Consider the following 12,730-nt stretch of genomic DNA (forward strand, 5'->3'; position numbering starts at 1 on the left):
ACTGACAGAGGCTTCATGACAATAGGGGGTACGTGCCCCCTCAGATTTGTCCTGTTGAAAAACTTTTTTGTTGTTGTTTCTCTGTAATGCTAGTATGAAGCTAGCTTTAGCTTTAGGTTCTCAATCTCCCAACCTCATAACTAACTACCAAGAAGTCATGTCAGGCTAACCAGTCTAACTACAGGTAACTGCCAAAATAAAAAAAGCAGTAACATAAAGTGTGTTTAATAGGGCCTTGGGCCACCACAAGCCAAAACAGCTTCAATGCACCTTGGCATAGAATCTACAAGTGTCTGGGACACTATTGGAAGGATGTGACACCATTCTTCCATGAGAAATTCCATAATTTGGTGTTTTGTTGATGGTGGTGGAAAACGCTGTCACAGGCGCCGCTCCAGAATCTCCCATAAGTGTTCAATTGGGTTGAGATCTGGTGTGGCTTACATTGATGTCATGTTCATCAAACCATTCAGTGACCACTCGTGCCCTGTGGATGGGGGCATTGTCATCCTATGGTGGTGTAGTCATAGTAACCAAAATAAGGGCCTGCCCAGCATTTTTATACATGGCCCTAAGCATGATGGGATGTTAAGTGCTTAATTAACTCAGGAACTATGTGTGGAAACACCTGCTTTCAATATACTTTGAATCCCTCATTTACTCAACTGTTTCCATTATTTTGGTTATTACCTGTGTGTTAGCTGGCAAGGTTGATAGACTTTAGATGAGCACGCAATAACCCAATGTACTGAATTACCACTGACTCAAACAGCTCCCATCCGGCTCCACATTACAGTAGAAGCCTCATTCAAGTTTCTAAGGATGGTTGACATCTAGTGGAAGCCCTAGGAAGTGCAACTTGATCCATATCCCACTGTGTATTCAATAGGAGCTGGGTTGAAAATCGACCAACCTCAGATTTCCCACTTCCTGTTTGGATTTCTTCTCATGTTTTTTCCTGACATATGAGTTCTGTTATACTCACAGACATCATTCAAACAGTTTTAGAAATGTCAGAGTGTTTTCTATCCAATACTAATAATAATATGCATATATTAGCAACTGTGACTGAGGAGCAAGCCGTTTACTCTGGGCACCTCTGGGCATCTTTCATCCAAGCTACTCAATACTGCCCCTGCAGCATAAAAGGTTTAACAATGTGCAAGACAGTCTGAGACATCTGAACATGCTGCTGGCTTTCTCTTTTCTAATCTAGCGAAAGATTATCTCACACAATGTAACAAAGAACAGAAAATGGTATGCTGTTACTGCACCATGAAGCATAATCAAAATATAAAATATTGACAAAATGTTCAAATAAATAAAGGCAATTTTGTAAGTGGTACTTTTTAAATATCTTTAGTTTATCCAATCAACCTATTCACACCAATCATCTAGCTAAGGAGCTAGTCAGTCAGACCTTACGGTGTCTCTGCATATATATTCAATGCAGGGACAATGGAAATGTCATGTTTCTCCATTAACCAAAACTGTCCCGTCCATCAGACATGAACATTAATCAGTGGGGGAGTTCATTCGGGTTTAACTCACTTCACGTTTGTTTTGAGATGACTTTGCTGTTGACTAAAACGGGGCACCTGGTTCACCTGGGGCAGGCCCGGGGCATTCATTGAAATCCCTTCTATGACTTAATCAAAGATGGCAGCCGGCAGACAACAAAGAGTAAATGTCAGAGGTGTGGATGGAAGGGCATTGGCCTCACCTAATCTCTGATCATTTAATGATATTACTCATACATGTGGTTTTCATCAGATATCACTAGTGTTGTAACACAAGCTGTGAGTTGTGCATACTAAGTCCATTATGAAGGGTTAAAAGAAACATTGAGGTAGGTCCACATTCACACTGTGATTAGAAGGATATTTGGAATTTTGGACATTCTGAATGAATATTAGGACAAATTCAGCTAAATAAAAAACGTACAGAATTAGTGAGCATAGTGCTCGCAATGCCAGGATAGTGTTTTGATTCCCTGGACCAACCGAACATAAAATGTACACACACATCAAAAACAAATTTTGCAGGCATTGAAAATATGTAATTTTACTGACTTCGAAAATGCATATTTTTTTTGTTCAAATAGATCCAAGGAAGTAAGCACTCTATTACAATTTTCCAAACCTCTTAATATAGGAAAGAGGAGGCAACTGAAGAATATTTATTATTGCTTCTATCTTTTTCAAAAGCTTTAAAACTGGCAGCAATAATGTTCAAAGTGATCCAACCTAGAGAAGAAACCAATAGACCAGCTCAACTACAATAACATTGTCACGTGTGCTCCCTCTCCGGCCTCTAGGTCACCAAGCTGCTTGTTATGGCACACACCTGTCACCATCATTACATGCACCTGTGCATCATTAGACTCACCTGGACTCCACCACTTCCCTGATTACCTTCCCTATATATGTCACTCCATTTGGGTCCTTCCCCAGGTGTCATTGTTTCTGTTTCATGTCTGCGCTGTTCTCAGTAACAGTTATAGATCATTTTTCTCAGTAACAGTTATAGATATTTTTTGCTAGGACTGTGATATGTTGTTTATCTACCTTAGTCGAATGCACTGACGGTAAATCACTCTGGGTAATTGCGTCTGCTGAACTACAAAAATGTAAATGTAAAAACAGTTGCAACGCATGCTGGGTATTATTCAAATGAGCCCTGCCCCCAACCAAATCACTGCAGACTAGATCCAAACCTGAATGAATCATAGATGTCAAGATTGTTTTCACATTATAGTACGGTACAGTAGAGCACTGCTAAGTACAGGACAGTCAGGTTTTATTCAGTAGAGTACAGTATAGTACAGTTTAATTCTGTAGAGAAGAGTACATTAGAGTAAAGTAGGGTACAATACAGTACACTATACTTTACTGTACTCTACTGTGCTGTACTGTATAGCGCTGTACTGTGCTGTCCAAACATATGAACAATAGATGTCCATGATTGGTTCAGATTTGGTCTGGACCGGACCAAATCTGAAACAATTATAGACATCTATGTTTGGACCAAATAAAAACCAGACCAAAAATAAATGTCCTTGGATGTTGAAATCAAGTCCGGACTGCACAAAAAAAATAAAAAATAAAGACACCCGTTCCAGACATGAGCAAAAAAAGACGTCCAAAAGACATCGTGGGTAAATGCTTAGTGGGCAGCCATCACTTCAATCAAAACTCATTTGGGTTGACGTCACCAATAGCACTATAGAGTTAGGTAACCATCACCTCTTTACTTTGATTGAGTAATCCTTGCAATCATTTTGTGTCTTGAGACAATATAGCTATATTGAGAGCACAAGGGGGCCTCCTAGGAGGACAGTTGGCTACAATCTCCAAGCTCTGTTTTAATGTTTAGATACATTATTAATCCTCGCTAGCGATACTGTTTTCCAAACCAACTGTCAAGGCTCAGGAGAAGACCCAGATGCAGACAGTTTCGTAGTAACAAAAGTTTATTACAAAAACAGGGGGGCAGGCAAACGACAGGTCAAGGGCAGGCAAAGGTCAGTAGTTCAGAGCAGAGTCTGAAAAGAACAGACCGCAGGCCGGCTCAGGGTCAGGGCAGGCAGGGGTCAGTAATCCAGGGTGGTGTGACAGGGCAGGCAGAATGGTCAAAAACAGATGCAGGAATGCCCACATGCAGGAACGCACCGAATTGCATGCAGCAATTGCACCCTTCTCTTACAATTGGGAAAATATTTAGTTTGTTTCAGCATGTTTATAATTCTGATAAGAACAACAGTTCTGAGTAGGCTAGGAGGACAAAACAATATTGCTGTTGGTCGGGTGACTCCATCACTCTATGCAAGATTTCTGCAAGAGTTATCTCGTGGGCGGGAACTGCTCTGCCCTTGATACTGAAGTCTCCTCCTCCTCTGCAAGCTGTTTGCTTAATTCTCGTGGGGGTGATGCCCCATTACTAACGCAATAAAGCTCCTGGATGCAATCCACGGCACAATGCATGGATCATTTTCATCGGACAGACCCACTACTACTTTCTCCTCCCGTCTCGCACTGTGTCATTACCAGCCAACTGCTGCCTGTCTGTAAGTAGACATTTTGGGACTATTTGTTGGATTTATTTATTGTGCAGTACAAAGAACAGGGAGACATTTCTTTCATTCAATCGGATTGTTGCAGAATGAGTGAAGAGAAAGCAATAGAGGAGAGTGGGAGATCTAGTATTTATTTATGGTAAGTTCTAAATGTCGTTAGAATTATTGTTATTATTATTGTTGTTATTCGAGAAATAATAACGGGGTAGAACACAATGCAAACCAGTTATTTGCCATGTTAATGCATATTGTTTTTACCCTCATAAATTCAAGACAAGATGTGAGGTGTGAGTGAGTTGATATCCTCAGTTAATGCATAACCTATTTATAAAACATGGAAGCATTTGCCACACTTATCCATGTAAATAAATGTATGTTATTGATGACATATTTAACTTGTTAGACTTAAATATGATATAGCCATCAAACATTTTATCTTCTGATATATAATATAAGTCATAAAAGTCAAATATGAGTTCTGGTCAATCATTAGGTCACTGGGTTTAGGTTGTCTATGGGTCAAGGATGTGACATATTGCAGCTTCCAAGAGAGTCACCTGTTTTATTTGACAACCCCCTCCCCTCTCTGTCTCACTCTCTTTCTTTCTATCAAGTATCTTTATGTCCTCCCCTCTTCTCTTTCACTCTCTCCATTTCTCTATCCTCATTGAACCTAGTCCATCGTTAGAGTCCAAGTGTAACCACAATTTGAAAGTAGTCTACTATAAACTCATTGATTGCAAAATTACATATTGCATCCCTCTGTGCTGTCTGGCATAGTGTCACTGGTTCAATTCCCTAGTGGAGTAATAAATGTTGTGTCCAGGAGCAAGTTCCCTTCCCTGGAAGGGCTAAGTGAATGTCAAGGCATGCAGACAGATATCTTTCAACTGAGGATAATCATTTCATTAATATATTTATTAATACTTTGCCAGGAGCTGCCTGTCGGCGTGTAACCAGCATCCCATGATGGTGGCATTCAAAGGAATCTGGACCAAGAACTTCTGGAGGGCTGTCTCAGCTGAGTACCTAGCAACCATGATCTTCGTCCTCCTCAGCCTGGGCTCCACCATCAATTGGGCGGCCGAGTCAGACAACCCTCCCCCTGCAGACCTGGTCCTCATCTCATTTTGCTTCGGGCTGTCCATTGCCACAATGGTGCAGTGCTTTGGTCACATCAGCGGTGGCCACATCAACCCGGCAGTCACTGCAGCCATGGTGGTGACCCGGAAGTTGAGCCTGGCCAAGGGTGTGTTCTACCTAGCTGCCCAGTGCCTGGGGGCGATCACTGGGGCAGGGCTCCTCTACCTGGTGACACCAGTGTCTGTCAGAGGGGGCCTGGGGGTGACTATGGTAAAACATATAGATCGGCCTGTAATCACAGAATCTGTATTATAGCCAAACAAGTATAGCAACAGTCAGGGTTGACACTAGGCCAGCCGAGCCGTGCATAAGATAGTATTTGAATCTATTTAGCTCTTTTGGGACTATTCCATCAGGCAAGCTCAATCAAGCACAGCTAAAGTATTTGAAAATATACTATTTGAACACAGGTCTGGGATAGTTTGTCATGAAAAGTATTGTTCAGTCACTCTTACTCTTGTTTCCCAGGTGAACCCCAAGCTCAACGTGGGCTGCGGCCTGTTGGTGGAGCTCCTGATCACCTTCGAGCTGGTCTTCACGGTGTTCGCCACCTGTGACCCCAAACGCTCTGTTAACGGCTCGGCTGGCCTCGCCATCGGATTCGCTGTAGCCATCGGTCATCTGTTCGCAGTGAGTGTGATTCCATCTCTCAATTATTAGTGCTAGAATTAGAGCAAACCTGAAGGCCTCAAGAGTCAGACATTACATTTAAATCAATGCATCTATGGAATAAAATGTGTATTGTGTTGATGTAGATTGATGATGTAGTTTGTACTTTAATCATCATAATGGTGAAATAGTACAACAGGTATACCATAGAACATTAGTTCACAGTACAGTAGAATATACAAATGTCTCCTCAGACCTGCTCTCACATACACATCCTCAATGGGTACCGCTGTTGCAACTCCATGGCAACCAATCACTAGGGAACTACCTAAACCACACTGAGCAAACGAATGCTCCTGAAAGTGACATGCTACCTACCCCTCTTCACAGCACAGCTTGATTTCAATGTGCTGCTTACATGCCACTAGATTATCCCTGCTAAACTCGTACCTTGTATACCTATGGAATACCTGCATTTAAACTACCATTCCCACAATTATATAGGTTTCATTTTATTATGATCTACTTTATGAATTCATGTGGAACAATACGCTACTGTAGATGTTGTGGCAGCTCTGGCTAGGTCTTGCTCCATGTCTCTCTCTCTCTACAGTCCCCTCATGTTAGCATCTCTATGCCCTGCTTTGTTCTAGATTCCATACACAGGAGCCAGTATGAACCCCGCTCGCTCCTTTGGACCTGCAGTCGTCACCATGAACTTTGAGAACCACTGGGTAAGAAAGATACTGCTGCAGCCTTCTCACCCTCAAAGGCCCATCCAAGATAACATATTTGGATCCTTGGAAGTTGTGGAAACATACAGTACATTTTTGGTTTCCCATTGGTTCTGGGAATGAAGCCATAAGTTTCCCAAATGGCAAAACTGGACATTTTTAAAAGTTCTGAGAACAGAACTAAAAATGTTGCCTGTTCTGGGAACGTACATTTTTATATTGCAAGGAGGATCTGAGAATGTTTTTCTACGGTTCGCTGAAAGTTTTCTTTGAAGGTTTTATTAACTGAGAACGGATATTCTAGGTTATATGGAGGTTTTTGAAACTTCCTTAACTTTAATTGAAGGTTTCAATTCCACTTCTAGATTTGTTTGAATTAACTATTTTGAACTCCAAGTACAGATAGGACACATGGAAATGCTCTCTCTGGGCTCGCAAGCGTAGCTACATACAATAATACCAAAGATAATATCATCATGTGAAGTGGCTAGTTAGCTGTAAAATCGCTCTTTCCCGCAGACACACAGGGCGCATTGGGAGATGGTATTTGAAGGATAAACTATATGGTTATAAATAACATTCTTAGAATGTTCTTTGAACGTTACTAAAGTTCTTGTGTTTTTTATGGAAAGTTTTTTTCATGATCTGAGAACAATGCTGAAGTATTGAAATTCCCACAGAAGAATGTATTTTCTTAATGATATCTGAACAATTTGAGAACATTATTTTAAATAGAACCATGAGGAAACCTGTAGGAAACATTATGCTGAAGTAATGAAATTCTCAGAGTGATATTTCTTATCGTTCTCAGAACAATTTGTGAACATTATTTTAAATAGAACCATGAGGAAACATTATGCTAACGTAATGACATTCTCACAGAGAGATGTTTCTTATCATTCTCAGAACAATTTGTGAACATGACTTTAAATAGAACCATGAGGAAACCTATAGGAAACGTTATGCTGAAGTAATGAAATTCCCACAGAAGAATGTTTCTTAATATTCTCTGAACGATTTGAGAACATTCCCAATGTTAAACCAGTTGGAGAATGTTCCTAGAACATTACCAAAAATGTAATTAAATGTAACCATGTTTGAACTTTTAGGAAACATTCTCTTAAAGTAATGAAATTCCAAGAAAATAAAGTTGCTTAAATGTGCTGAGAATGTTCCATTCCCAGAACAGAACATTGTGGGAAGGTTGTATGCAAAATAAATATAGGACAACCATGCTCTCACCAAGCTCCAAGAAACATATGGTTCTCAGAACATTATGTGCTAGCTGGCATACTCATACACAGTTGTGGGTGAAGGGCAGGGATTACATTGGGCTGAGGCCTGCAGGCACCTACTGTATGAGCCAAATGAGAGCCAGGATTAGATTAGGTTGTGTGAATTTTGTCTACAACAATATCTAATGAAAATCTAATCAGAATACTGGTATTGTACCCCGTGTCGCCCGCCCCGTATCGTCAAGGCATAAGAGAATCTTGTGCACCTACTTCTCTGACTGCTCACACAGGCTTTGCCACTACTATACAATTGCTGCAGACACACCAAGAAAAATGAACATTACATTTTTTTTTGGTCCAAGATGCACTTTGAAGACGCTATTGGCCACATTTACTTATCCTCAGCCAACAATCAAATAACCCCATAGTAGAATAGTTTACATTTTCAATTAGCTTGTTGCATTCTATGCTTTTAAATTGTGTGTGCCACAGCGAGAAAAACATGCATTGATATGCATATACCCAGCCACTGCACTGTCACGGGAAATACTCACATTTGAATTGGGTTAATGGCCATTGTTAAAAGAGGAGGATCCCAGCTTTCCATTTTTACAACATGTTTTTATTTCTCAACTCCTAATAATGAGTGAACTGCATTATTTTCAAACAGGAGTATCAACAGAATGGTTTAGGTGCGTTTAGGTCTTGCTTTTCACATTGACCAGGGCCCAATGTTACATGGGTAAAGTGTAACAGATAGGCCTGCATTATATTTTTGGGACATTCAAGTCATCAATATGATGCTATCTAGCAACAAGATAATGTTTAGAGTTTGTAAGCTAGCTAATGATTAGCCCAATGGGGTAAAAGAAGATGGGCATTCCCATTCTTATTATTTAGCCACTGTGCCAGCCAGGTGATAGCCTAATGCTTTTTGCTAAATAGCACACCTGCCAGGCATGGACCAATATGTTATTGAACACTTTTATGGATGGGCAAATCGTATTTTAGATCGTGCCAGCATCATTTTATTTAATTGAATTGGAGTAGAATGTCCTTTTAAAAAGACACCAGAACTGACCTTCACACAGTCATTCTACAAAGAAAGAAAATATGCCACCACTGCTAAAAAATAATATGGAAACATTGACCATCCATTGATGTTTTAGTTGTTAAAGCCTGGACACTTCAAATGAACAGAGAACTTCAAGCCTAAAGTGAAGTGACTTTTCATGTTTGAATATAAAATGTCACTCCACTGAAATGTCATAATCTGAGCATTACACAGAAATCACAAGCTATTTGTTTGTGAAGACATGGGGTAAACAGATGCCAGTTATTACAGCAGTGTATTAATAAAGAGCTTGTAGTATACTTTCATGTGTGCTTTTTGTTTATATAGTTTAGGTTAGTGCATCATTGTGTGATAAGTGTTCAGGCCATCTCTGTCCTCCAGTAGCTAATGTTGTAAATATCATTATAAGTGGGGGGCAACGGTTGGGGTAGGGGGGCATACTGAAACTTAATAAGGTCACAGTGCATATCACCATGCCATAGCAGCTACGAAGGATCCCATCTAGTGTTGATCAAGGACATCTTAACCCCCCATAGAGGGCATGAGCGCTATAGACTGACATCAGCAATCCATAGAAACACAGAGTGCTTCATAGGTAGAGAAACATTGAAATGGTCAGGAAATGCTCTTAAAAAACATGTGTCATCAATGGTTCACTTGACCTTGCTACTAGGTATAGATTCATTAATTTCAGCTTCCTATTTCAGAATAAAATGAAAAGCACATCTGTGGTATAGACAACTAAAGACAGGTGTTCTGGACATTACCCACAGCATATGTTTCTTTAATTAATTATACAGGGCAATTATTGTCACAGAGGTGTTCATAGTAGCGTGGAACAGCATGGTGTGTGTGTGTGTTTATCTGGGTCTTGGGTATAATTAGGAAAGCTCCTCAGAACTGAGTGGTGTCATATCTGACAGGTGTTCTCTCTGTCTCCATGACAAATGTTTGACTTGGCAGAACCTAAAGGTACCTGGCTCCAATGAGAATGCCCATAAACAATGACTGCTGCCTCTTTACAGACATGACAAGACATGAAATCTGGTCTAATAATGTATGACAGCTCTGTCATAACGCGGTATCCCCTAGCTCTGTCTGTGGTTATAGGTTCCTATTTGTCTGAACAGAGTTTTACCTTACCTGTCTTGCAGGTGTACTGGGTTGGTCCAATCCTGGGTGGCATCATGGCGGCTGCCCTCTATGAATATCTGTTCTGCCCTGACCCTGAGCTGAAGAAGATGTTCCGCGAAGTCTTCCAGAAGGATCCAGCTTTGGGGAAGTACAGGGAGGTGGAGGGCAGTATGTACCAGACGGAACCAGACGACCTGATCATCAAGCCAGGCTCCATCCACCACATCGACCTGGAGAAGGGGGAGAAGAAGGACCCTTTCCTGGACTCGACGGCCGAGGTGCTGTCCTCTGTATGACTACCACGGGCACTGGAGAGGGAGACCAACCTATAGAGCAGGAGGAGATCCAGAGAGAGACACTTTGATTCTGGGTCCTCCACCCCTGTACCCATACCATAAGCCCGTACCCCCAAACCCCATATCCCCATAACTAAACCCACACAGACTCACTTCTCAGGCAGAATAGGATTGGTGCATTTCCTCTCAATGCATGTGTAGTCTTGTACATGGTGGTGAGCCTTCCTCAACATTTTTGAAGTAACTGGATAATATACACAACCGTTCAAAAGTTTGGGGTCACTTAGAAATGTCCTTGTTTTTGAAAGAAAAAGAAAATAATTATACATTAAAATAACATCAAATTGATCAGAAATACAGTGTAGACATTGTTAATGTTGTAAATGACTATCGTGGCTGGGAACGGCTGATTTTTTACAGAATATCTACATAGCCGTACAGAGGCCAATTACCAGCAACCATCCCTCCAATGGCATGTTGTGTTAGCCAATCCAAGTGTATCATTTTTAAAGGCTAATTGATCATTAGAAAACCCTTTTGCAATTATGTTAGCAAAGCTGAAAACTGTTGTTCTGATGAAAGAAGCAAAAAAACTGGCCTTCTTTAGAAGAGTTCAGTTTCTGGAGCATCAGCATTTGTTGGTTCGATTACAGGCTCAAAATGGCCAGAAACAAAGAGCTTTCTTCTGAAACTCGTCCGTCTATTCGTGTTCTGAGAAATGAAGGCTATTCCATGTGAGAAATTGACAAGAAACTGAAGATCTGGTAAAACGCTGTGTACTACTCCCTTCACAGAACAGCGCAAACTGTCTCTAACCAGAATAGAAAGAGGAGTGGGAGGCCCAGGTGCACAACTGAGCAAGAGGCAAGTACATTAGAGTGTCTAGTTTGAGAAACAGACGCCTCACAAGTCTTCAACTGGCAGCTTCATTAAACATTACCCGCAAAACACCAGTCTCAACGTCAACAGTGAAGAGGCAACTCCGGGATGCTGGCTTTCTAGGCAGAGTTCCTCTGTCCAGTGTCTGTGTTCTTTTGGCCACCTTAATCTTTTCTTTATATTGGCCAGTCTGAGATATGGCTTTTTATTTGCAACTCTAGGCCAGCATCCCGGAGTCACCTCTTCACTGTTGCCCACAAATGCTGATGATCCAGATACTCAACTAGTCTAAAGGCCAGTTTTATTGCTTCTTTTATCAACAGTTTTCAGCTGTGCTAAAATATTTGCAAAATAGTTTTCTAATGATCAATTAGCCTTTTAAAATTATACACTTGGTTCAGCTAACACAATGTGCCATTGGAACACAGAAGTGATGGTTGCTGATAATGGGCCTCTGTACGTCTATGTAGATATTCCAAAGAAAATCTGCTGTTTCCAGCTACAATAGTCATTTACAACATTAACAATGTCTACACTGTATTTCTAATCAATTTGATGTTATTTTAATGGACAAAATGGCCTTTTCTTTCAAAACAATTTCTAAGTGACCCCAAACTTTTGAACGGTAGTGAAACTTTGCATGCTGCTCACCCTAACCAATTACCCATCATGTGAAATCTATTGATCTCCACAATCTTGTCCCATCATTATCTGTCCCAGCTCTGTTTGCTTGTGGCACTCTGCTGCACTGCAGAGTGATAACAAAAGACTACATTTCTGTCAGGGAAAAATGTCCAGGTCAACCAATTACATGGGGTCATGACACTGAATTGGTAAACCAGAGAGGAAACATCAAGCTTATTATTTTTGGATTAGTGTCACATATTGAATATGAACACTATGGCATAAGAGATCTTAACTACATATGGTCGTTAAGCACATTATAGAACTCATGTTGTGAAGGAAAAGTTCTACCCAACATTTACAATCTTCAGCTCACTCCTATATTGTTAGTATTTATTTTCCATTTTCAGTGCACATTGGTCAGGGAAAAAACGATTAAACTTTACAATTTTATTTCTTTGTAGAAACATATGTCTTAAAACAGATTTTAATTGCCAAGCAACAGATAAGACAAACCATCAGATATCAGTTATATAGATTTTCATAACCATAAGCACAAAATAGAATCAGCTCTTTTGATACATTTGGAATGATTGCATTATTATTATTTAATGTATTTTCATACTGAAATTATTCTTGTACTTACTTATGAAGTGGTGTGCCTGCTTTACATTGCTGGGTCTTGAAAACCAAGGACCCATGAGGGAAATGCTTTCCTCCATACCAACCACTCTGGATTTGAGTATTGCATAGATTTTAATGTTAGAATTGAATACTTGAAAACTGCAACTTGCTGCAGTTTCTGTGTTGATTTTGAATTTCACGAAATAAATTGTGATTTCCACATCTTTAGTGTGAACAATTTTTATTATACTGTAAGTATATGCTTGCCTTGGTTTGGCTTCTGTTAGTACCTCTCAAAACAC

At 40.3% G+C, this 12,730-nt stretch overlaps 1 protein-coding gene across 1 annotated transcript; it reads left to right on the plus strand.

Annotated features, from left to right (window-relative positions):
- The first annotated feature begins 3,866 nt into the window (after positions 1–3,866).
- Positions 3,867–10,576, plus strand: LOC135507911 (aquaporin-4-like). The gene is made up of 5 exons (XM_064927699.1): positions 3,867–4,066; positions 5,011–5,428; positions 5,687–5,848; positions 6,481–6,561; positions 10,026–10,576. The coding sequence occupies exons 1-5, from the start codon at positions 3,978–3,980 to the stop codon at positions 10,299–10,301; spliced, it is 1,026 nt and encodes a 341-aa protein (XP_064783771.1). The 5' UTR covers positions 3,867–3,977; the 3' UTR covers positions 10,302–10,576.
- The last annotated feature ends 2,154 nt before the right edge of the window (positions 10,577–12,730 follow it).

The sequence above is a fragment of the Oncorhynchus masou genome, chromosome 3, assembly GCF_036934945.1.
Source record: "Oncorhynchus masou masou isolate Uvic2021 chromosome 3, UVic_Omas_1.1, whole genome shotgun sequence".
Taxonomy (NCBI): Eukaryota; Metazoa; Chordata; class Actinopteri; order Salmoniformes; family Salmonidae; genus Oncorhynchus; species Oncorhynchus masou.

Coding starts and splice junctions, on each gene's coding strand:
- LOC135507911 (XM_064927699.1), top strand. CDS start 3,978: ATGCATGGATCATTTTCATCGGACAGACCCACTACTACTTTCTCCTCC. Junction 4,067..5,010: donor CAGCCAACTGCTGCCTGTCT/GTAAGTAGACAT, acceptor ATACTTTGCCAG/GAGCTGCCTGTCGGCGTGTA. Junction 5,849..6,480: donor CCATCGGTCATCTGTTCGCA/GTGAGTGTGATT, acceptor GCTTTGTTCTAG/ATTCCATACACAGGAGCCAG.